The sequence below is a fragment of the Peromyscus leucopus genome, chromosome 19, assembly GCF_004664715.2.
Source record: "Peromyscus leucopus breed LL Stock chromosome 19, UCI_PerLeu_2.1, whole genome shotgun sequence".
Lineage (NCBI taxonomy): Eukaryota > Metazoa > Chordata > Mammalia > Rodentia > Cricetidae > Peromyscus > Peromyscus leucopus.
The window spans coordinates 53,326,998-53,353,661 of NC_051079.1; the positions used below are offsets into that span (position 1 = coordinate 53,326,998).

The window sequence follows — 26,664 nt, forward strand, 5'->3', positions numbered from 1 at the left end:
GTCCCAAGGGTGCTGCTTGGGAGGACGCCAGTCTATGTGTGCTCAAGGTATAATGCCTGCTCACAGACAGCCTGGGGATGGGCTGCAGAGGCTGGGAACCCAGGAGAGATAGAGTCCAGACCCACTATAGATTCTTCTGTGTGCGTGTGCGTGTGTGTGTGCGTGTGCGTGTGTGTGTGTGTGTGTTTTGTTGTGTTTGTGTGTGTGTATGTGTGTGTGTGTGTGTGTGTGTGTGCCTGCCTCCCCACCCTTCCCTCTTTTGATTTTCCCTTGGATCACTCCCTCAGGATAGTATTACTGTATTTCCTTGGCTTCTAAAAACAATCTTAAAATCAGCATTTTCTCCTTAGAACCAGACACATGCACAAAAATACGTTTCCAGTCCAAGAAAACTGCCATGCAATGTGTTGTGTGTGGCCACTTAAGAGGCACACATGTAGTATGCTGCCAGAAGCTCAGACCAGAGACGCTACCAACATGTTCACAGGGAACAACCAGGCCCCAAAGAGGGAGGCAGTTCACCAGCCCTCGGTGAGCAACAGGCCTCACCTATTACAAGCATAACCACAGAATCAGTTCGGGCAGCCAAACCGTGGGCAATTACTTCCTACAAGCTTCTATTTATTGTCACATTGCTATGGTGCACGTCCCCTCAGCATCGATGGAATTGCGCGGGGTGCGTGACCAGTCTTCAGAAGTGAGAACAGACGGGGCAGGGGGAAACTGAGCAATTTTGCAGAAGCCTTGCATGTGTGAAGTAGCTAAGGGACACTGAGTTATTGGTTAGGTGCTGGCAAGGGAAATTGGCAGGAGAGCGGTTCCCCCCCCGCCGCCCCCCCCACTCCCCGCTCCCGGTTTCTTGGAAGCAATATTGTCTGCCAGAGGGCCAGTGTTTAATCGAACTAGCTTAGTTCTGTACACAGAGCGTATCTTCCTTCTTGTTCTATTCTGCATCTGGCAGAGCAAGTGAGGCTGCTGGTGGTGGTGGGAATGGACGGGGGCAAAGCAGGGGTTCACCGTACCGTGCTGGAGAAGACGTCTGGGAAAGCAGAAATTAATCGGATGGGACTAGTTAGAGAAAGGGGGATGGGTCAAGGTATACTCAGCCTTTCATCCCTCGCCATAGATGGATGGTTTCCCGGACAGGCATCCTGGAGCCTGGTTCGCTATAGGGAGACGTCAGTGCGCTCCGGTCCCGGGTGGAAGAGCCCCCGGCCCCTCCCGCGCAGGCTTCCTTTATATAAAGTCCGGGGCCGCGTGGAGTCGGCAGCAGTGGCGCTCGAGCTCCTTGGAATCATCCCTCCTGTCGCTGCTCCGCCCGGGACAGCGCGCTCTCAGCTTCACCGAGAGCGCCGCCGAGGGCTTCCCGCCGGGACCATGCGAGGCTTCGAGCTCCCCCTCTTGCTGTTGGCGCTGGTCCTCTGCCAGGCGCCCCGGGGACCAGCTGCCCCAGTGTCGGCAGGCACGGGCGGAGGGACTGTCCTAGCCAAGATGTACCCGCGCGGCAGCCACTGGGCTGTGGGTAAGTATCCTGACAGTGAGATCCCCGCTGCTCCTGTCCTCAGAGGGAGGGAACATCAGCCGGAGGGAACCTCTCTCCCCAACTCTTCATTTGGCTTGGGAGTTTAGCTTGGTTCCTTTCCTTCTACTGAAACACGCAGACCATCCCCAAACTCCATGCCACCGTCTCTTGTTCTGGGAAACCTGATAGGTCCCTTGCCAGTGGCAGACTGGTCCCCAGGTCCCTTCCCTCCAGCTTCCCACCTGTGAGCATTTCTCTTCCGCGGGGCGTCTGGGGCACCCAAGCCAGCTCAAAGCTCTCTGCCCGCAAGCGCCCAACCTCATCTGCAGCTCACTTTCCACCTGCCCCCTGCCCCCTGCCTTCTATTGTTGACCTAGCCTCGCTCCTATATCTCAAACAACTTTGGGGCGAGCAAGGTCCCTTACTGAACCCGGATTCTGATAGACTCGACTCCCATTCCTGTGGGCTGGAATCCAGGTTGCGGTGGTGCACCGAGCAGAACCACAGGGTGTGGGGACCTGGGTGCAGCGTCCCCCACCTTGGCTTCAAGGACTCTCCTGAGTTTTCTCGCCCTTTCCACTCTCTCAGAAGCCGTGCGCTCTTTTCCTGGTCCTTATTGCCACCTCCCTCACCCTGACTCCCTGCCTTGGCTGATTTCAGAGATCATGCCTGCTCTCCACGCTTACCTGGCCCCTGCTGCCCGAACCCCAGGCTTTTGTCCTCTCTTAGATCCACAACATCACTCTCTTCCATCTCTTCTTTCTGACTTCTGCCAACAAGTCCTGTTTTCTAGGCACGGGCTTCTGGGCTTCCTGATTCCAGCCTAGGTGGAGAGGTCTGTTGTACAGTGAGGTGAGGAGTGAGGCCGTGTCCAGGCTGTGAGGAACACGGGCTCCCATAGCTTTCCTGAAACTGGGAGGCCAGTAGCAGCTAACACCTTGGCACCAGCATTCCCAGCATTCCCTGGAGGGGTTATGCCTCCCTCCCCAAGTAAACACAGCCTCCATGAAATGCTGAGTCCAAGGTCTCCTGATCTGCACTCCAGTCAATTGTGACTACCTCACATTGCCTGAGCAATGGGTCCTTTCCCTAAAGAGTGTGAAGGGCTCTCTCTCTCTCTCTCTCTCTCTCTCTCTCTCTCTCTCTCTCTCTCTCTCTCTCTCTCTGTGTGTGTGTGTGTGTGTGGTGTGTGTGTGTGTGTGTGTGTGTGTGTGTGTGTGTGTGTGTGTCCCTAGTCAGGTACTTAGGAGCAGGAACATTGTATAGGAAAGGAAATTACTCAAGCGTGTCTCAGATACTAGGTACCAAAATGAGGCTGGATTTGGGGGAAGGAAGGAGGTATGCTGGAAACTCTGCCTCTGGGCTTTCATGTTGTGTTTTGCCAGAGAGGTCAAGAGCACTGGGTTGCCATCTTATAGTTTTGGAAGGTCTTGCTAAAAGTCCCAGGGATGAAAGAATTTGTGGCCTCGGAGGGCCACTAGAATTCCAGGAGTCTGGACAGAGACTGGAGTGCAGGTTGACATGGGAGAAGCAGAGAAAGGGGTGATTCCTGAATGAAGAATACTGAAAAGGTGCTGAGGAACCCAGTGTGAGAGCTGGTCATTCTCAGAAAGGGATTCTCAGGGCTTAGATGCAAAGGCCATTGTCTCATCCAGCCACCAGTCAGTGGGCAGGGAGGGAGAATGGGTACTCCCAACTCCATCATTTTTCTCTCTTTATCATCACACAAGAAGACCGTGAACTACCAGCTGAGCCTTGAGGACCAAAAGCACCACAGGTGGGTAGGAATCTAGTGTCACATCTGTGGTGCACGCCCAGCTGAGGCTGACCCACGGTTATCAGGGGGCACACCTGCCCTGGAATATTTAGGGTCCTTCCCTCAGTCACCCTCCACGGTGGTCCCACAAACATCATTTACAATTTTATTCTCAAATGCACTCTTCTCAATTCAGTATTTTTAAGTGTGGGGGATGGGATGCAGGGCTTATTCACATAAGCAAGACCTCTCTACTGAGCTACAATCCCAGCCCCCACTGGGATTCTATATAGTTTAGGCAAGAGTTGGCCCAGCCTACCCTCCAACTTGCTACAAAGCCCAGTCAGGTCTCACACTTGTGTGTGGGGAAAAAAAACCAACTGCATTTTGGATAGGTACTGTTGAAAGAAGAGCATCAACAGGATGAGTGATGTGAGATTTAATTTTAGTTTTAAAATATCCTAAAACAATGCCCTTCCTCCCCAACTCCCAAAGACAGATAGCTCAGGGTTTTTTTGTTTGTTGGTTTGGTTTTTCTGTTTTGTTTGAATTTTGGTGATGCTAAGAGTGAACCCATGCCAGCAAGTGCCCTATCACTGGGCTTTGCCACCCATTCTTATCTTTTCTGAGACAGGCCTTATGATGTAGCCCAGCCTAGCCTTGAATTTGTGACCCTCCTGCCTCAGCTTTTGTAGTGCTGGGATCACAGGCATTCGCCATCCTTCCTGGCTTAGTTCTACCCTAGGACTAAACCTCTAGTGCTGTCCACAAGGAAACTGTCAGGGCAGTTCTCTCAGGGAGTTACTCTTTCTGGCTGAGAGAAGCAATGGAGAACTTGGAGACTGCCCACACTTCTCCTGCAGGGCTTCGTTCCTGTTCATGGGAATATTTTGTGTGTGTGGTGAACATATAGTCAACACTAAAACTAGTGACTATTCTCCGTGCTTCCCCAAAAGGCTCCCAGTTTTGGCTCTAACTTTGATGTGAAGCAGGACTTGGGAAGCTGAATTGGGTGACATCACTGTTTGGATGCAGAGCAGATTCACACTCACCACAGGGCTACATCAAGGAAAGAAATTTACAGTATGTGCTTATAAAGACTATTTTTCCATCTTCCATTTCTGTGTGTGTGTGTGTGTGTGTGTGTGTGTGTGTGGTGTGTGTGTGTGTGTGTGTGTGTGTGTGTGTGTGTGTGTTAGGTGGGTGTTGTTCTGTTTGATGTTTGTGTGTGTGTGTGTGTGTGTGTAGGGGGAATGCCTAGAATCATCCTTGTTTGCTCTTCCATCTTATTGAGGCAGGGGCTCTCGATCAGATCCAGAAATCTTGAATGTGGCTTGTCTAGCTAGCCAGCTTGCTTCTACCTTCTGAGGCTGGAGTTACTGGCGGGCCACCAGGCCCACTCATCATTTGCACGGGCTCTGAGGATCTGGAGTCTGGTCCTAACGCTTGCACCGGCAAGTGTTTTAATCACTGACTCATCTCCTCTACCCCATAAGTACTATTTCTTGGAAGTACACAATACTTTATATCTTAATGATGCTTTCTCAAATTAGGATAGTTTTTCAGTTTCAACTCTGAAGAAATTAATTTATGTTTCAAACCCACCCTTTGGTGGTATATTATACAATTTAAAGGCACAAAAGCATCTCTCTTTTTTTTTCCATTCAGAGCAAAGCTTTATTATTATTATTATTTTAAATACTTGTCTTTTTCTCTATTATTATTATTTTAAATACTTTTCTCTATATTGAGATCTCCATTATCTTGATATGGATGTGTGACAGATGATAGGAGATGAAGTGGAAGTGGGTATCTTGTCCATGTTGCCATGGAGATGATGATTTGGTTGACAGTAGCAAGCTCAAAAATGAAATAGGACCCAGGGAATGTGTGCTTCTCTGGGACGTTATAGACGGCACTTCCTGTAATAACTGTGTGTGTGTGTGTGTGTGTGTGTGTGTGTGTGTGTGTGTGTGTTGAGAAGTGGGCAGTTGAACAGCACATCGCTGGCAGGCAACGACTAACATTCAGTCTGGTGTCATCAGGATCTATGTGAGATCAATAATGAGATGGGCAGTGGCTCTTTTTTTCCATTAGAGAAAAGTCCACAAATGTATTCCGGCGTAGCAGAGTGGAGGTCTTCATAAAATTATCTCCATCACCCCACTGCTTTATTGGCAATGACTCGTTTCTCATTTTCAGCATCCTAACTAGATGACAGGCAATCAGAGATTCCAAGAGTGACTGAGGTAATTACTGTGAGCATCAGGGTTCCAATGCTGTCTTCTAGTCATCATGATTCAATTTCCTCTATGTAACTAAAGCTGACGGCACATCAGCTTCCTGGGAAGTTGTACAACATAATCACCATGAGGGCTGAATGCATGGCTATTTTGTGGACAGCTGGGCCACAGTTGACCCAGCAGATAATTGAAACAATGTAAGAGTCTAAGCCTTCACTTGGGACAGTGTCCTTAATAAGCTCTTCAAGCGGCATGGTCTCTTCTCCTGAGTGGCAAGTCCTCACTCAAAATCTCATATGAAGACTGCCTAATACTAACAGAATTCTTTTTTATTTTTTTCCCAATTCACAAGATGTACTGATATATGTCCTTGTTCCTCTTTAGGACATTAGCTATTTGTAAATCATATTCTTATTTGCAGATCCGAGGATGATCTTTGCTTTGCTGTTTTAAAACCCCAGGAACTTAAAAGATACTTCAAAACAGTGTAATGTATTAGAACTTGGACCCTAGCCTTGTTATAATCCTAGAGCCTTTGCTTACATCTTGAAGGTTTCAGTAAATCCCCTTTCACCACCCGACTATGGTGTCAATCAAATGAAAGTATCCACACTCACGCATTCTGCAATCCACCAATTGCAGCTCACGTGACAGACAGAGAGAAGGTGGACAGTGTCGCTGCAAACTGTCTCTTTCCATTTTAAGCCATAGACCATCATTCAAGTTTTATTCCTGCAATGTTTCCCTGGATGGTGTCTAATGTCAGTTAGTGCTGGAACCATGAGACCTTTATTTTCCTGTCCACTTTAAATCAAAAGCACCAAAGGCTTATTAATAGAATAAAGCTCTGTGTCTGAGAAACTGAGAACAGAGAACTACCAAGTGTGTCCATCCAAAGGATGAAAGGGTTAAGAGCTCAGACCTGGCTGGGTGTGGTGATGCACCTCTTCATCCCAGACCCCAGTCGGCAGAGGGAGGCAGATCTTAGGGAGTTTGAGGCCAGCTGGGACTACATGGTGAGACTCGGTCTCAAAAACAAACAAACGAACAAACAAACAGAAAAGAAAACAAATGAATGAATGAACAAACAAAACAGAAATATGTGCATTTGGGGTTTGCAAATTCCACCAAGTTAGACAAGCTGAGTTCAAACCCTGGAATCCACAAAAGAAGAGAACCTCCTCCTACAAGTTATCCTCTGACTTTCACACACACACACACACACACACACACACACACACACACACACACACAAAATGTAGAAAAAAAAAGTGCAGACCTGGGATTGGCCACCAACTACTTAGATAAGTGAATATCCCTGTTTGTAGTACTTTGGCTTCCTTTGTAGGGTTAACTAATTAAGTCATTTATAAGGCAGGCACATGTGCCTAGAACTACTGAGAGATTCTCAGAGACCCGAAAGAAACCTCTAAATTGATGTGGCTGCTGAACATCAGTCAGGGCTTGTTTTTCATTACTCTGTTAACCCACCATCCCTTCCAGGTGAGGTTTTCTAGATTCAATTTCAGCTAAAATTCAGAGAAAGTTTAAATGAAAGATTCCTTTGGTACAATTGTATTACAGATAAGAGAAAGGCAACATTTAAAAAAAAATCATACAAAGGAACACATCAAGACTTTGATTTTCAGCAGAAACTTGAAATTGGTGGTGGGAGACGTCGGGAGTCTGCCTTTCAGTTGGACACACAGAATTGATAGGACTTCGCATTTGGAAGCTTTTTAGGTGTGATTCGGCCTGCCCTCTTCTTTTCATAGTTGACAATACTGAAGGCTAGGTGCTACAGCGCTTGTCTGAGGTCACCCCACTAGTCAGCAGAGGTGCTGGAGCCAAATCCAGGGCTCCTGAGTCACACACAGGTCTGACTTTTGTTCAGTTTACTCCCCATTTTGAACAGAAAGTAAAGTTTGTGTGTTGTGTATAGACTAACTCCTAATAAACAATGCCGTTTATTTTGCCTTTACTGGGAAGCAGAACCCACTCTACGGGCATCCATTTCAGTGGCTCCTTCTTTCATCCCCCTTGGTCGAATTTGTGACATCCTGGGTTTCTTCTGTTTTCGCAGGACACTTAATGGGGAAAAAGAGCACCGATGAATTCCCATCCCTGTATGTGTCTGAGGGAGATGGCCTGAAGGAGCAGCTGAGGGAATACATCCGCTGGGAGGAAGCGGCAAGGAATTTGCTGGATCTCCTGGAAGCCGTGGGGAACAGAAGCCATCAGCCACCTCAGCACCAGCCTACTTGGGATTCCCAGGATGGCAGCTACCCTAAAGATGTTCCAAATGCAAAGGTGAGACAGACACACTTTGGACGTGGGGTGGGAGGTATTTGGGGAGAGTTGTGGGGGCGGGAGGTGGGATCTGATGGGGGACCATAAACTGCTTATTATTATTACGTTCCCCATTGTTGTACAAGATACCTGACAGAAAGTGATTTGAGAAAAGCTGGCTTTGATGTGGCTCACAGTCCGAGGTATGGTCCACCAGAGTGGGGGAGGTGTGGCAGCAGGAACGTGAGGTTGGTGAAAGGGGATTTACTGAAACCTTCCAGACATAAGCAAAGGCTCTAGGATTATAACAAGACTAGGGTCCAGGTTCTAATACATTACACTGTCTTTCCATAGAATAGTTTTTCTCTTAGAAGAAAAAGCTAAGGTCCAAAGTCCAGATTAGGACATTTTTTATTAGTAATTATGCTCATTTGAAACAGTGATTATGGCTTTCATGAGAATTTTTGTTTATTTGTAGCCCAGGCTAGCCTCACACTGGAGATTATCCTGCCTCAGCCTCCGAGCATTTAGGATTACAGGCATATGCACCACCCCTCCTTCTTACCAGGGTATTTTGACAGTAAGCTCACAGACAGTATTCGAATAAATTCTTGTGGATTTATAGATATGTTAATTTTTGATATGCACTAGAGAAAGAATGATCCTGTTTGCAGATGTTTTCTTTTCAGAGGAGCGAGTTCTTGTTTGTGTACAAAGCTGTATTTTTTTCCTACTTATTCCAAGATTGAATAATTGGAGTTCCATTCTAATATTCAAAACTCAGTGTGCATATCTGAAGCCAACTGACTTATTGGTATACAATAACACTAACGTGGTAATGTTCAGATACAAAGACAGCAAACAAGGGAGGCTGGAGTTCATGGGAAGCAAGGCAGCTGAAAGTGAGGTAATCATCACCAGCTTTGAACACACACACAGTAGAAGGTAAACGTAAACAACAACAACAACAGGGTGCAGGCATCCTTTCTCTCTACTTCCTGGTCCACTGCTGCTCTGCCACGTGCTCCCATGATGGACTGAAGCTGTTGAAACCGTGAACCAAAGTCAGTATTTCCTCTGTTAAACATGATGAGGTGAGGGGAGAGAGATGGCGTGGTGATTAAGAATACACAGTACTCTTGCAAAGGACACAAGTTCAATTCTCAGTACCCACACCTGGCAGCTTACAATTGCCTTTAACTCAGCTCCAACGGACGCCCTCTTGTGGTCTTTGTTCACCGGACCAAACTCACACACTGTAATCCAACTCCTAGGATAAGTAATTGACCTCATTAGACATTCACACTCTTAGGGATTCTATTTAGTTATATTTTTTGATGCTAGAAATGAATCCGGTGCGTCGTACATGCTAAGAGTATGCTCTACTACTCAGTGTAGCCCCAGCCCCTGGATTTTGAGGGTGAGGAAACAAAGTCACACTACTTTTCATTGATGATACCAGTAACCTGAGTTCCATCTGCTTCGGATAGTATTGCCCTGCAGGCCTTCTTCCAGGGAATGGCATCCGCTCATCTTAACACATGGGATGCAGGAGGGAGAAGGGGTCCTTACTTTGCTCTGTTCTGAAAATGGATAGTGCTTGCTTGTCGTCCACAGAGCTCAGAGACCTCCCTGCTTCACTCTGTCACGCTGGTTTGCTCTTTGATGGCCTTTTCCAGGGGCTCAGGGCTAACCATTTTGGAGGGGTGCTTTCTGTCTCACTTCCTGCCCAGCCGATGGGGCAGTTTTGGTGTTAAGGGCAAAGTAAAATCTCTTTTGTTGCATGAAACACCTGGAGAGAAAGCCTTTAGTAGCTTGAGGGAGACCAGCTCCCACTTTGTCCCCCAGGGTACTCTTGAGGAGGGAGAAGTGAGAAATATGTAGATAGAGATATAGAAGAGAGAGACAGTTGGAAACATAGGATAGCCTCGGGAGGGCCTGGGTCAAAACCCACCAGCCCCTTCTGTCTCTACTAAAAAGCTTTTAAAGGAATGCCAAGGGGTGGAGCAAAAGACCTCCCCAGCACAGCCAAGTGCTGACCATCCCAGACACATGCACATGGTCCAGCCATCCCCTAATGCAGCCCTGCTGTGTAAAGCAAGCTCAGCTCTCACTCGGAAACCTCTGTGGGCTCCCACAGTAGTTTTTATTCAGAAGAAAAAAATCTAGATCAAATCAACCAATACAGAAATCAGTACCAAAATTACGCAGACCTCTGAGTCAATCTCTTGTTGCAGTGGGGTTACAGGTGGTCAGCTTCCTTTTCTGTCAAAGGCTCATTGGCTCCGAGGGGGCTGTGCACTTGTAACTGACTGCTCAACCTCTACCCGGCCACACTTCTTCTTGGTCAAATGTTTTCCTGGAGTGGATATTTAATAACTGCATAGTTCTCATTTATTTGAGGAATACCAAACTCACAAAAGCTCTGCAGTCCTCAAAGATAACTTTCTACAAGGATGAAAATGCACACGCTCTTATAGCTCATTCATAAAACACTCTGGACACACACAACTGTGTTGTTCTTCTCCAGCGCTTAGTTTTCTTTAGAAATTAAAGATATATTTATATTTTAGGTGTACGGGTGTTTTGCCTGCCCGTTTGCCTGTCCACCATGTGTGTGCCTGGCCTTGCAGGTCAGAAGAGGGTGTTGGATCCCCTGGAACTGGATGTACAACTGGTGGTTGTAAGCCTCCGTATGGGTGCTGGGACTCAAACCCTTGTGTCCCTAACTGCTGAGCCATCGCTCCGGCTCCAACCATGCCTCATTGTCCTGAGCAAACAGCAGAATCCAGTTGGAGTTGTCCTGTCCCCTGAACTTGCCTCTGCCAATCATCGGACTCCTGAAAAATTCAATAATTTCTCCAGGGCCCTCAATGTCCCATATTCAGCAGAATATTCAAAGCTGTGAGGAATTATAAAAGGATAACTTCGCAGAGGTCCCCGGGTGGCACTATTATAGGCTGGATTGAGGGGACAGTTCTGGAAAGTGGCTGTTACTTCTCCCAACACTACAAAGGTTCTTTTTTAGTTAGCCAGGCCTTGCTTTCTGAGCTATCTTTTTTATGCACTGTTTTTCTTTCCCCAAGTCTTAAAGCCCATCCCATTCAACTCTACCTCAAGCTGAATAATTAGCTATCCGAACACATCAGTCCTATTCTCTTGGATACATTTCCCAGAACCTTGAAAAACAAATTTAACAGTGACTTTAGAGAGCAAACCAGTTTATTGTTTCTCTTGCTTTGGACATTTTTGCCTCCGTGAAAATATGTTGTTGTGAAAATTGAAACCGTTTTATAATTATCTTACTCAAAAAGGAAGGAGTGCCGAGAGAACTGGTCTATTAGAAATCCATAGATCTCCCAGTGTCAGAGAGAAGTTTAATAATCTAGCTGAGAACCACCAGAATGAGCTGCAGGAGCTTTCAGAAGCTGAAGGACTCTGCTTAAAGATGAAAACCTCTCTACACATGCTCTGCTCTCTCCCGGCAGCCATAAAACACCAAGTCCCGTTGCCAGCTCACCCAGAGTTGTAGTTAGAAACTGAGAATTTCCTATGTTTTGATGGCAAAGAGATTTACTTAATTCAGAGTGGTGTGTGGGAATGTGCGCCGACTGCAGACACTGCTCAGAGCAGACAGGCCCCAGAGCTTTGCCAGCAAGAATGGCCAGGCATGTTCGCGTTAATGTTCATCTGTCTTTTACCCATTCTCCTTTCCCCGGTCTTTTAGTGCTATCCTGAAAATAGAATTTCTACTCCATGGTTTCTACATCATGAGATAGGGTTCAGGTCAGATCCAGGGCCTAACCCATAATCTTGGACATGATTGTAGAATGTTCTGATAATCAAGGAAGGATTTCTTTGTAATGTAGAGCCTGGCTACTGCTCTTTGCAGTCTTGAGCTTTTCTTTTTATCTGTGGACATGAACACAGGGGTTGGGTATGAACTTGCAGAGGCTGATGGTGGGAAGATATGCAGGTTTACCCTCACTTTTGTTTTTGTTTTTTGAGGCAGAGTCTTTGCTATACAGTCTAAGCAGTCCTGCCTTGGTGAACTTTCTGCCATCAGCTTTCAATGTAGTTGAGATTACAGGCATGTGCCACCATGCCCAGCTTTTGTTCTCATTTTAAAGGGACCCCTCTTAAAAATCAGTCTAAGGCATAGGAAGTGGTTTTGTTTTGTTTTTTTTTCTTAATGTTTGAAAGGTCCCTGTGATGGCTAGCTTTAATTGTCAACTTGACACAATCCAGAATTACTTGGGAAAAGAGTCTTAATGAGGGATCCTCTACACTGGGTTGGCCTGTGGGCATGTCTGCAAAAGGCTGTATTGAGTAGGTTAACAGATGTGGAATGACCCTGCCCACTGTGGGTGTCACTATTACAGATGTGGGAAGACCCTGCCCACTGTGGGTGTCACTATTCCATAGGAAGGAGTTCCTGAACTGTATAAGAGTGGAGGAATCAAGCCGAACACATGCAAGCAGACATTTATGTCTCTGCTCTCGATTGTGGGTGTGATGTGACTGAGTTCCCGCCTTGTCTTCTCTCCTATGATGGACTGTAACCCAGAATTGTGAGCTGAAATACACATTTTCTCCCCAAGTTGCCTTTTTAATTTTTTTCAGTATCCTAGTTTGATTTCTGTTGCTGTGATAAATATCATGACCAAAAGCAACATGGAAAAGGGAAAGGAAGGGCTTATTTGACTTCCAGGTCATAGTCCATCACTGGGGGAAGCCAAGGCAGAACCCTACAGGCGGAAATTGAAGGAGAGACCATGGAGGAGGCACACAGCTTTACTGGCTTGCTTCCAGGCTCATGTTCAGTACCTTCTCTTCTACAGCCCGGGCTCACTTGCCCAGGTTGCATTGCCAACAGTGAGTTGTTCCCCTTACAAAAACTAGCAAACAAGAATATGTCCTCTCCCACATGCACACAGGTCATTCTGATGAAGGCAATTCCTCAGTTGAGGGTTCCTCTCCCCAGGTGTGCCAAGTTGACAACCAAGATTAGCCATCACACTCGGGATATTCTATCATAGTAACAGAAACGAAACTCGAGCGGTTCCCAAGGGAGTTTCACATAGAAAGCAACATAAATCAAGAATAACCAATAATCCTCCAATGACCCCAACAACTTCTGTGCAGGAGGAATGATACCTCCCTCAGCATCTCTGTCTGCTGGACCCTAATTCTCGGCGTACTCTGCTTTCTTCTTCCTTTTCTTTCTACTCCTTTTCGAGTTGGACTAAAACTTTCAGTTCAACATTTTGAAGGGGTGAGATGGGGTGGGATTGGGTGGGATGGGGTAGGGTTCCTCCTCATCCTCAGCTGGCTCCTTCCATGGCCATTGGGTCATTTGGCAGGAGAGATGGTAGAATCTAAAAAGGCTGGCAGTCAGGTGGTTGCAGTCTTGGTTCTGAGGGAGGAAGGCAAAGCTAATTGGCTTGTGTGGGAATCCATCCTCAGCACAGGGCTCATTAACATCTGCTGCACACAGCCCAGCTGCCGGCAGGTACCATTTGCCTAAGAATAGCAGTACATCCTTCCCTTATTAGAAATGGGTGACCAGTCTGGAAGCAGGGGAACTAAACTGCCCGAGAATCTTGGGAAGAGTAATAAACTCTTGTCTGGGTTAAAAATAATAAGCTCTAGTTTCTCATCTCTTTGGGTAAAAGTTGCTGAAGGGGAATAAAGTTTTTTAAAACTGTAATGATTTTTTCCTTTATTCTCAGTGAAATTGAGCAGAAGCCACAGCAAGCAAATGGCAATAAATTTAGAATTTGGGCGGAGACCCAGAGGAACTCCTCTTCCTGAGTTGCCCACACTGCTATCATTTCCTGGTTCAGTTTGTAGATTCAGAAACAAGCTTTGACTAGTGTAGCGCAGTGAGGGGAAATAGCATTCCATAGTGCCCCTGTCTCCTTCTCCAGCTCTATTCTAACACCGAACAAAACCTTTAACTTCCAACACTGGTCAAAACACACCCGAGGAACTAGATCAGAAGACAAGTTTAGCAGGCGTAACGTGAGGACCCCCAAGTGTGCAGTTCCGAGGTGGTGGGAGGAGCTGCTTCATTTCTCAGAAGTATGAGTCCTTCTCTAGCACTCTATTTGAATCCCCAAGAAGACTCATGAAGGCAGAGCACAGGGCTCCTCACCAGAATTTCCAAGTCAGAAGATTTGGGAGTTGACCCAAGAATTTGCCTTTCTACCAAGTGATGTTGATGGTCTACCGGAAATAGGTACCACTAGACTCCTCGTCACTCATGTGTGTGTGCATAACTATTTCTAATTTTTTTTTAGATGGTAGACTCTCTGCTCCAAGTTCTCAAGGGGAAGGAAGGAACCTCCAGCTGAAGGGACAATGACAAGGACAGCTTCCAAGGAGCAAAACAAAACCCTTCAGAGACTTCTGCAAACATCAATTCCGCTGGCCCATCAACCAGATTTTCTTTGTGCAATTTACTTAACGGTTCTTGTACGTTTCAACCATGACTAAACTCATGATTTTCAAGCAGCATCTTCTGGTTTGAACTTGTTTCTGTGAACAACTGCCTAGAAGGCTTTCCAATGAATGCTTTTTTTTCTAGCTAGGCTTCTTGTTGATTGGATTCAGGGCTCCAATCTGCTACCATTCACAATAAAAGCTTACTTAATCACATTGCCCAGAGGGCAACTTGTCCTCCTATTTCAACTCCAAATGAAAAGATAGCATGGCAGAACTCAAAAAAACACCTTGACCATATATATACTTTGGTGCTCACTGATTAAGGTAGGAGGAATCACCAGCTGTCATCTCTGAGGGCTACTTAATGAATTCTTGTAGTGAGTAATGTCATCAGATGGGCTGGGCTGGTGATGGAAGCTGGCCTTCTCCATCACTTAGTGATTTCCTTATCTTTAGTCCTTACCATGTACAACCCCATGTGTGAGTGATGTTATGATATATTCTTTAGGATGGCCCCAGGAGCTGAAAATGCTCATCCTCCTTTAACAGATGAGGAGACAAAAGATCACAGAGGTCAGGTGACTTTCCCAAGGTTGTGTGGTAGATGGAACTAGAATCCAAGCATGTTTTCTGCCTCACTCCATCTTAAACCTTCTTTCAGCATATGTAGCAAGCAATACTGCTTTTGTTTTTTGTTTTTGTTTTGTTTTGTTTTTGAGAGGAGTTGTAGCTCACCAGGCCAGATCCACTCAGGCTCCTCATATAACGAAAAGAATGAATTCAGGAAATTTCCTTCCTGTTTTCAAAGAATGTGGCCTGGCTGTCCATGAACACTCCCTGGCCCCATTTTTATCGTGACATTTGCACATGAACAGATTTTGAAACTTGTTGCCATATGGTTCAGACTTTCTTCGTTTAGGAAAAATTGCATTTGAATTTTTAAAAAGATTTATCTCGCCCCAGTTGTATCAGAGAAACATTAAAGAGCTGATGTGTTCTAGTGTCTTTAAAACCTTGTTAATTGAAAACTTACCCAAACTGAGAGCTGTAAGACACATCTTCTCTCTGTCATGGCTGCTTTAGGCCCCCCACCCTCTGCCTTTGGGCTCTCTGGACCCTCTTTCACAAGAACCTCGCAGGGCTGGGGACATGGCTCAGTGGATATTTATGCGTGCTTGTTGCACAAGCGTAAATACCCGACTTTTGTCCAAACACCCACATAAAAAGGCAGGTGTGGTGGTACCCACTCTGTAACCTCAGCAGCGTGGGGCACAGAGACAGAGGATTGTTGGGGTTTGCCAGCCTAGCTCCAGTTTCAGTGAGAGATGTCGTCTCAAGGGAACGAGGCAGAACATGACCGAGCAGGGCACTGAGTACCCTCCTTTGGCCTCTGAGTGTGCCCTCACACACTCATACACACGTGTGGCCCCCACAACCATTTAAGCTAAACAAACTTGATCATGAGTTGTGTTGGCTAAAACCTCATATACTGCTAATAAAGGAGGGTAAACTTAGAAGACTCCACCTTCTAACAGGAAGAGGAAAACACTTTTCTGGCAGACCCAAGTGAGCTTTCCCTAACAGTGGCATTGCAGGCAGGCAAGGAGCCAATGGTTGAACAACCCCAGTGAGGTTACCATGTGCTTGCTAGTCTCCTGAGAGCAGATGTACATCCCATGTTGGCAGAGGTCACTTTACTTCATGGGTTCTGGCAGAGACGTAAGAATAGTTCTCTCCACTCTGCTGTCCCTCACAGAGCCCCTCAATGTCGAGCTCACTGAACATTCAAATCCCATGATTTGGGGAGTCAGGTTCCTCCCATCCAGTAGGCACTGCCTCTCATCACCTGCCCGACAGCCCAGCACACGGAACCCCGAAAGCCTCTTCCTCTGGAGCTCACCCACAAATCAATCATAACTGAATGTGTCCGATTGGTGAGCCCCCGGGCACATAACTGTATCCAGCTGCAAGGGCCACTGGGAAGTGTAGTTTTCAGGCTTCTACTTTGAGAATGTGGCATTAAAATCATGGGATTCTACCAAATAGGAAAAGGGTAAGCCAAAGATGTGGTCAACCGCGCATAACAGATGTTTCTCTCTCTCCCTTTTTCCAAAAAGAAAAGGAAAAGGAACTTCCCTACTTGGCTTCTGCACTGTTATGCTGAAGACATGTTAGGCTCCAGCCTGAGGTTCTGGAAAAGTATGGAGTGGGGTGGGGTGGGGGTGGAGCCACACTATGGGACAACTGTCTATAGAGACCAGCTGTGTACATAGCCAAGACAATTGTGTCTAACAGGATGATACTGAAAAATCCTCACAAAGCAGGATGATCAAGAAGATGCATCTGAAAGGGAAGAATGCAGCAACCTCCTTCAGGTTGGCCAAATGCTCTGGGTAATCGGTCACTCTTCACTTGGATTAGAGGTTCATAACGCTAAATAGACTGCTCAGGCAGTGCGGTATAATTTGCAGCCTCAAAACGCCCCTTTTCAGTTCGCACTGGGGATGTTCCACCCTCACAGAGCATTTTGACCCAGCTCGGATGGATAGGGAATAATCCAAGCAGAGTGTGGGGACTGCATCGTTTACTCCTTCCTACTGGGCTGCTCACAGGAGGTCCACAGCCATGAACTCTGCCCCCACCCCACCCACAACCCCTCACCCCTGCATACCCACAATGAGTCGGCTTATGCCTCACTTCTCCAGCTGGTGTCTTCTGGTTAATCCACTTAAATAAGAACCAGTTAAACTATCTCTCCACTTACCCCAGTTTCCTTCTGTATGGGCTGGTTTTGCGTGTCAACTTGACACAAGCTAGAGTCATCACAGGAAGGAGCCTCAGTTGAGGCAATGCCTCCTTGAGATCCAGCTGTAAGGCATTTTCTCAATTAATGATCAATGGGGGAAGGTCCAGTCCATGGTGGGTGGTGCCATCCCTGGGCTGGAGGTCCTGGAGCAAGCCATGGGGAGCAAGCCAGTAAGCAGCTCCTCTCTGTGGCCTCTGTATCAGCTCCTGCCTCCAGGTTCCTGCCCTGTTTGAATTCCTGTCCTGACTTCCTTCAGTGATGAACAGCAATGCTGAAGTATGAGCCCAATAAACCTGTAGAAATAATCTTAAAGAGTCTTATTAATAAAATCAAACCTGAGCCAGGTATTGGGGTGAACGCTGGAAGGTCAGAGAACCAGAACAAGCCATAGTCACCTCACCTCACCAGTTCCTCAGCTGGTCCTGTTTCCTCAGACTGGAAGCCTCTTTTCCTCATATCCGAATGGCTCTCAGCTGAACTCTGCTGCTCAAAACCTAAAAGCTTAACCAGCCAAATGCTTCTAGTTTCTGGTCCTCACACTTTATATACCTTCTGCTTTCTGCCATCACTCCCTGGGATTAAAGGCTCACTTTCTGGGATTAAAGGCATGAGTCACCATGCTTGTCTGTATCCTTGAACACATGGATTTCTGCCTCTGGAATGCTAGATTAAAGGCGTGTGCTACCACTGCCTATCCTCTATGTTTAATATTGTGGCTGTTCTGTCGCTGATCCCAGATAAGTTTATTAGCCTGCACAATATTTTGGGGAACACAATACCACCACATTTAAACCCTTTCCTCCCCAACTTGCATTTTGGTCATGGTGTTTCATTGCAGCAATAAGAACCCTGACTAAGACACCTTGCCACTAAACATGTCCACAAACATTATATGACGTATGACCTATTGGAAAGAAGCAGACCATATTGTTAACACAAAGGACCTGGGAGGCCATAGATCAACGCCCAACAAGGTGTCATAGTCTGAAGGGACCTCTCGTGGCCTTCAGAAAGAGGATGATAGTAACTGTTTCTGATGCTGTCATCATGTCTTAGTTTTCCTGAGTGGTGTCTGGTTGTGTGTTTAAATATTAAAAAAAAATAATCTTTCCAGATCAAGTTAAGGAAAATGTCTCAGCCATGCAAGCATGAGGTCCCCGTACCCATGTAGGGAGATGCAGAGACCAGAGGATCCCTGGAGCTTACTGGCCAGCCAACCTAGCTTCCAAATGAAGTGAGAATACCTCATATGAAAAAATAAGCTGTATAGCAATTGAGGAAGAGTCCTGACATCAATCAGTCTCTGTTTCCACATTCATGCAGACATACATGCACACACGGACATAAACATGTACACATACACCATACATCACCGTCATCTCAGGGGTTTACAATTTTATTTTCATATAAGGGATCTTGGTTAATGCCCTATGCTGATGGTTAACAACTAACCGTCCTCTTTGGAAATTGGTGGTAATTTGCTTTTAAGTTTTATCTATACAACATGGATTGTTGTTAAATGAATGCAACAAAACTAAACCAAACAATATCTGTGGTTTAAAGAGAAGGGAGGTTGGGGCCTGGAGAGATGGCTCATTAGTTAAGAGTAGTGCCTACTCTTCCAGAAGACCAGGGTTTGAGTCCCAAAACTCACATTGCATCTTACAACTATCTGTAACTCCAGTCATAGGGGATCCAATACCCTCTTCTGGTTTCCATGGGCGCTTCGTGCATGTGATCTACAGACATGTATGCAGACAGAACACCTATACACATGAAATAAATAAAGCTTAAACATTAAAAATAATTCTTCACATGAATATTTTTTAGAAAAAGGATGGAGTTTTAATTTTCTCTCATATCACAGGCAGTGGGGGCCAAGTGATCCCAGGACTCAGGATGCTTTGTGATTTTAGTCCCAGCATTGCGGCTATGGCTCTAGACAACACAACCCACTTTCAAGAAGAGAACCAGAAAAGACTGGGTCTATATTATAAAATCAAAGCTTTCTCAGAAACCTAGTAATTATGTTTTCATAAGCCTTCTGTGCCATGACACTCCTGGCAGCCAGTGAAACATAAATGTCACTTTCTAGAAAGAGGTATTGCTACTGTACCATGGCCTCAAAAAAAAAAAAAAAAAAAAAAAAAAAAAACCCAGTAAAAACAAACCCTTTCTCTTAATAGGTAAGAGGATGTATGTTGGTTAGGCAACTCACAAGTGTTTTCCATGTCAACTGTTATACTCTGGATCCTGGGAATGATCCAAGTTGGTAGTAGAGAGTGTTGAGCCCATGGTGAGCAGGAGGCCCTCAGACAATGAGTTTCTGGGTCTGCATTGGCCTGGCCGCACGCTTCATACTGCGTACGGTGTGCCAGACACTCACAGCTTCCAGCGTGCTGTCTTCATGACCTGGCCCTTCTGTCCCTTTGTGTACCCTCTTTTACATTTTTTCCCTTCATTTTAATTTTAGGTGTATAGATGTTGGGCCTGGGTGTGCACACAGTGCAGGAAGAGGGCAGAGGACCTTGGATCCCCTGGGACTGCAGTTACAGATGGTTGGGAGCTGCCCTGTGAGTGCTGGGAATTGAATCTCAGTTCTCTGGAAGAGCAGCCAGTGTTCTTAACCACTGAGTCATCTCTCCAGCCCCATATGCCATCTTTAAAATCTTGTATTACGTGTGTGTGTGTGTGTGTGTGTGTGTGTGTGTGTGTACTCTGCAGTAGACAAGCAGAGTTCAGGGGACAACTTGCTGTATTGATTCTCTCCGTCATGTGGATGCCAAGGATTGAACTCAAGTCTTTAGGCCTGGCAGCAGACATCTTACCTGCTGGCACCGCCCCAACCCTCATCTCAACTTCTGAAATGAAATCCAAGAAGTGACTCTTTTTTTTTTTTAAGATGTTGAGATCTTTATTTAAACAACCTAAAAAACATTGTTTCATGTAACTATCATTTACTTCTCTTCTATAGCGCCAAGTAACTAACCCTCAGCGTTAGGAGGAAAAGATTTGATAAATCCTGAGATAACAGAAACAGTACAACCAACTGTAAGGGAACACTACAGAGGAAAAAAAAAACCTTTAGAGTTTTTGGTTGTTTATGCATCATAAATCATGTTTCCTAAGCTCTGATTAAGATTATCCCAAGAAGGAGCCACTAATTATTTTCCACTCATAGTTTTCACACCAGATTATGTTTACAGTTTGGAAGCTTAAACCCAAATTTCCTCCCCAGAATAATACCAAGATAATGCTGAGTCTTTTGAGAGATTTGATCTGAACATGGGTACAGCAACAAATCAGACAAGGGCACCGTGGAAAGGTTATGGTGCAGGAAGTGATGGAGCTCTCCATATGGGACAGAGGAAGAGTTCCCGCTTTAAGGGGCGCCATCAGATAAGGATCTAGGCATCAAGAAATAGTGTGTACCCTTGTCTCCAGAAAGTATCTTGCTTCTAGGTTTGAAATCCCCAAGGCTGTCTTTTCCTGGCTTTCCATAAAAACAAACAAAACAAACAAACAAAAACAACAACAACAAAAAACCCCAAAAACAAACAAAAAAAAAAAACAACTATCCAAAGAAATTACATTCCTATCCTCCAACTCACTTCGCTTTTGATCTTATATATTCTTACTTTATTCAAGTTATCTTCATGGCACTGAAAGATCTCTTCAACTTCATTTTAGTTTGAAAGACAGGTCAAGGTTCTAGGCCATTGGAACAGGGAATCATAGCAGGCAGAATTTGAAGTAGCTGCTCATCTTGCATCCACAGTCAAGAAGCAGAGAGAGGAATCAGTTGAAGCGTCTACTCACATGGGAAAACCAGTCTGCTCTGTCACGCCCACCTGTCCACATGGATGCATGAGCTTATGAATATGTATGTATGGGAGGAGGCACATTTGCATGCCTCTTCCACTTCCCCTCAAGGTAAGCCAAGTGCACCCAGGAGAGTAGTCTGGACTGCAGAATGTACTTGCAACACTGGTTTTGTTTCCCCTGTAATCAGATTCTTTAATTAGTGGGAAATTAATGAACGATTCCATGAACTCTACATGGAAAACAGACTACTGTGGACCTTCAGAAATAACCATTGTATCAGAAAGTTGTTAATCAGTGGTTCTCAACCTGTGGGTCAAAACCCCTTTGGTGGTTGAATATCAGATATCCTGCATATCAGATACATTATTATTATAATGGTAGCAATTTACAGTTGTGGGGTTGGTGAAATCTGTTCCCATTCTGTGGGCTGCCTTTCTGTCCTATTGATGGTGGTGTCCTTTGCTTTACAGAAGTTTTTCAGTTTCATGAGGCCCCTGTAATTGTTGATCTTGGTCCCTGTGCTCTTGGTGTTCTGTTCAGGAACTTGTCTCCTGTGCCATTGCATTCAAGGCTATCCTCCACTTTCTCTTCTATCAGGTTTAATGTACCTGGTTTTATGTTGAGGTCTTTGGTCTACTTGGACTTGAGTTTTATGCAGGGTGACAGATATGGATCTATTTGCATTCTTCTATGTGCTGACATCCAGTTATGCCAGCACCATTTGTTGAGGATGCTTTCTTTTTCCATTGTATATTTCTGGTTTATTTATCAAAAATCAAATGTCCATAGGTGTGTAGATTTATGTCTGGTTCTTTGATTCAATTCCGTTGATCAACATGTCTATTTTTATGCCAATACCATTCTGTTTTTATTATTACAGCTCTGTAGTACAGCTTGAAATCAGGGATGATGATGCCTCCCAAAGTTCTTTTATTGTATAGGATTGTGTTAGCTATCCTGGATTTTTTTTTTTTTCCATATGAAGTTGAGCATTGTTCTTGCAAGGTCTGTAAAGAATTGTGTTGGAATTTTGAAGGTTGTAGTTGAACTTTCTTTTGAATTACCAGTTCCCAAATAACAATACAGAGACTTCTTATTAATTATGGAAGTTTGGCCTTAGCTTAGGCTTGTTCCCAACTAGCTCTTATAACTTAAATTAACCTGTTTATATTAATCTACATTCTGCCATGTGGCTCATTACCTCTCCTCCATATTGTATGTTCAACTTCCTGTGCATCTCACTGGCAAATCCCCCATGTCAGATTCTTTCCAGAGTTCCTATCTCTGCCTAGAAGTCCCACCTGTTCTCTCCTGTCTAGCTATTGACCATTCAGCTCTTTATTAAATCAATCAGAAACTAGCTTAACTGGGCAATAAAGGACAGAGATGCATCTTCACACAGTGTGATCAAATATCTGCAACAGAAGGTGATTGTATTGAATTTATAGATTGCTTTGGGAGGGTGGCCATTTTTACTATGTTAATACTACCAATCAATGATTATGAGCAATCTACCCATCTTCTGATATCTTCTTTAATTTCCTTCTTCAGAGACTTGAAGTTTTTGTTATGCAGGTCTTTCACTTGGTTGGTTAGAGTTACCCCAAGATATATTATTTGTGGCTATTGTGAAGAATGTTATTTCCATGATTTCTTTCTCAGCCTGTTTATCATTTGTATATAGAAGGGCTACTGATTTTTTTAAGTTAATCTGGTATCCAGTCACTTCACTAAAAGTGTTTATCAGCTGTAAGAGTTCCCTGATGGAATTTTTTGGGGTGCCTTAAGCATACTATCATATCATCTGCAAATAGTGATACTTTGACTTTGTCGTCCTTTCCAATTTGTATCCTCTTGATCTTCTTCAGTTGTCTTATTGCTCTAGGTAGAACTTCAAGTCCTATATTGAATAGACATGGAGATAGTGAACAACCTTGTCTTGTTCTTGATTTTAGTGGAAATTGCTTTGAGTTTCTCTCCATTTAATTTGATGTTGGCTATAGGCTTGCTGTAAATTGCCTTTATTTTTAGGTATGTCCCCTTGTATCCCTGATCTCTCTAAGACTTTTATCACGAAGGGGTGTTGGATTTCTGTAAAAGGCCTTTTCAGCATCTAATGAGGTGATCATGTGATTTTTTTCCTTTCAGTTTATTTATATGGTGGATTACATTGATAGATTTTCATATGTTGAATCATCACTACATCTTTGGGATGAAGCCCACTTGATTGTGGTGGTGAATGATCTTTTGGATGTGTTCTGGCACTTGGTGTATTTGAATATTTTTGTATCTATATTCATGAGGGAAATTGATCTGTAATTCTTTTTCTTTGTTGAAACTTTATGAGGTTTGGGTATTAGGGTGACTGTGGCCTCATAATATGAAGTTGGCAATGTTCCTTCTGTTTCTATTTTGTGGAATAATTTGAGGAGCATTGGTATTAGGTCTTCTTTGAAAGTCTGGTAGAATTCTGCTCTAAAACCATCTGGTTCTGGGATTTTTTATCTTTTTTTCTTTCTTTCTTTCTTTCTTTCTTTCTTTCTTTCTTTCTTTCTTTCTTTCCTTTTCTTCCTTCCTTCCTTCTTTCCTTCCTTCCTTCATTCCTTCCTTCCTTCTTTTTTCTTTCTTTTCTTTTGGCCGAGAGACTTTTAAATGCTTCTATTTCTTTGGGGGTTATATGTCTATTTAAATTGTTTATCTGATCTTGATTTGACTTTGGCAATTGGTATCTATGGAAAAAGTTTCTCCACTTCATTTAGATTTATAACTTTGTGAAGTACAGATTTTTGAAATATAACTTAATGATTCTTTGGATTTCTTCATTATCTGTTGTTATGTCTCCCTTTTCATTTCTGATTTTGTTTATTTGGATATTCTCTCTGTCTTTTAGCTAGATTGGATAAGGGTTTGTTTATTTTGTTGATTTCCTCAAAGAGTCAACTCTTTGTTTCACTGATTCTTTGTATTGTTCTCTTTGTTTTTATTTTATTGGTTTCAGCTGTCTTAGGGTTTTTATTGCTGGGAAGAGACACCAGGACCACAGCAACTCTTGCAAGGAAAACACTTCATTGAGGTGGTTCGCTTACAGTTTCAGAGATTCAGTCCATTAGCATCATGGAGGGGAGCATGGTGGCATGCAGACAGACATGGTGCTGGCTCCATCTTGATATGCAGGCCACAGGAAGTCGACTGAGATACTGGGTGGTATCCTGAGCATAGGAAATCTCAAAGCCCACTCCCACAGTGACACACTTCCTCCAACAAGACCACACCTACTCCAACAAAGCCACACCTCCTACTACACCACTCCCTGTGTGATTATGGGGGCCATTTACATTCAAACAACCACATCAGCCCTGGATTTGATTGTTTCTTGCCTTCTGCTCCTCTGGGTTATGTTTGCTTCTTTTTGTTCTAGAGCTCTCAGCTATGCTGTTAAGTTGCTAATATGAGAACTCTGCAATGTCTTTATGGAGGCACTTAGTGCTATGAACTTTTCCTCTTAGCATCACTTATATGATGAGCCCCATAAGTTTGGGTATGTTGTGCATTCATTTTCATTGAATTCTTGGAAGTCTTTATTTTCTTTCTTTATTTTTGCCTTGACACAGTAGTCATTCATTAGGGAGTTGTTAAGTTTCTGTGAGTTTGTAGGCTTTCTGTTATTTCTGTTGTTCTTAAAATCCCACTTTAACCCATGGTGTTATGATAGGATTCAGGGGGTTAGTCCTATTTTTTTTTTCTGTATCTGTTGAAAATTGCTTTTTGACTGAGTATGTGGTCAATTTTGGAGTAATGTTCTGTGAGGTGTTGAGAAGAAAGTATACTCTTGTGTTTGGGTGAAATGTTCTGTAGATATCTGTTAGATCCATTTGAGTCATAACATCTGTTAGCTCCATTATTTCTCTGTTTAGTTTCTGTCTGGATGACCTGGTCATTGGTGAGAGTCGGGTGTTGAAGTCTCCCACTATTAATGTGTGAGGTTTGATGTGCGATATAAGCTTTAGTAATGTTTCTTTTACAAATGTGGGTGCTCTTGCATTTGGGGCATAGATACTAAGAATTGAAACATCATCTTGGTGGACTTTTCCTTTGATGAGTATGAAATGTCCTTCTCCATCTCTTTTGGTTAATTTTTCATTTGAATTCTATTTTGTTAGACATTAAAATAGCTATACCATCTTGCTGCTTAGGGGCATTTGCTTGGAAAACCTTTTTCTAGCCCTTTATTCTGAGGTAATGTCTGTCTTTGATATTGAGGTGTGTGTCTTGTAATCAGCAGAAGGATGGATCCTGTTTTTGTATCCATTCTGTTAGCCTGTTTTTATTGGGTTATTGAGTCCATTGATATTGAGAGATATTGATACCAATGATTGTTAATTCCTATTATTTTGTTGTTGATGGTAGTAGTAGCAGCAGCAGCACCAGCAGCAGCACCAGCAGCTACAACAGTAGTAGTAATAGTAATAGCTCTGTGTGTGTGCGTGCGTGCGTGCGTGCGTGTGTGTGTGTGTGTGTGTGTGTGTGTGTGTATCCCTTCTTTAGGTTTTGCTGGTGTGAGATCATTTATTGCCTGTGTTTTTGTGGTGTACTTAACTTCGTTGGATTGGAGTTTTCCTTCTAATACCTTCTACAGGGCTGGATTTGTGGATAGGTATCATTTAAATTTGACGTTGTCATGAAATATCTTATTTTCTTCATCTATGGTGGCTGAAAGTTGTGCTGAGTATAATAATCTGGACTGGTATCCGTAGTCTCTTAGAGTCTGTGAGACATCTTTCCAGGCCTGTCTAGCTTTTAGTCTCCTTTGAGAAGTCGTATGTAATTCTAATAGGTCTGACTTTATGTTATTTGGCCTTTTCCACTTGTAGCTTTTAATATTCTTTCTTTGTTCTATATGTTTAATTTTTTTGATTATTAGGTAGTGGGGGGGCCTTTATTTTCTGATCCAATCTATTTGATGTTCTGTAAGTGTCTTGTACCTTTATAGGCAAGGCCTCCTTTAGATTAGGAAAATTTTCTTTTATAATTTTATTAAATATATTTTCTGGGTTTTGAGCTGAGTTATTCTCCTTCTTCTATTCTTATTATTCTTAGGTTTTGGCCTTTTCATAGTGTCCCAGATTTCCTGGATGTTTTGTGTTAGTCTTTTAGGCTTAACACTTTCTTTGACTGATGAATCTATTTCTTTTATAGTATTTTCAATGCCTGAGATTCTCTCTTCCATCTCTCGTATTCTGTTAGTGATGCTTGGATCTGTAGTTCCTATTTGCTTATCCAGATTTTCCATTTCTAAAACTCCTCCAGTCTTTTTGATTGCTTTTATTTCAATTTTCAGCTTTTGAATAGTTTCCTTCACCTGTTTTTTTTCTTGGTTTTCTTGGCATTCTTTAAGGGATTTATTAATTTCCTCCAGTTTTTTGTTTGTCTTTTCTCGTATTTCTTTAAGGGATTTTTTTTCATTTCCTCTTTAAGGACCTCTATAATCTTCATAAAATTGTTTTTAAGATCATTTCCTTGTGTTTCAGCAACACTGGAGTATTCAGGTCTTGTTGTCATGGGATAGCTGGGCTCTGGTGTTGCCATATCGCCCTGGCTGTTGGTAGTTGTATTTTTACACTGGCATTTAGGCATCTAGGTATGGGATGATTATAGGTCTAGGTGTTGATTTCTATTGAGCTTGTCTTTGTCAGGTGAGTATTTTGTTCCTCAGCTTCTGTGTTGGTTTGAAAGAAAATGGCCTCCCAAGGGAGTGGCACTATTAGAATGTGGCTGG

The 26,664-nt window shown here is 43.9% G+C and overlaps 1 protein-coding gene across 1 annotated transcript; it reads left to right on the plus strand.

Moving 5' to 3' along the window:
• Nucleotides 1–926: 926 nt before the first annotated feature.
• LOC114685963 (gastrin releasing peptide) lies at nucleotides 927–14,468 on the plus strand. Its single transcript, XM_028860609.2, has 3 exons — nucleotides 927–1,522; nucleotides 7,605–7,831; nucleotides 14,113–14,468. The coding sequence occupies exons 1-3, from the start codon at nucleotides 991–993 to the stop codon at nucleotides 14,164–14,166; spliced, it is 813 nt and encodes a 270-aa protein (XP_028716442.1). The 5' UTR covers nucleotides 927–990; the 3' UTR covers nucleotides 14,167–14,468.
• Nucleotides 14,469–26,664: the final 12,196 nt, after the last annotated feature.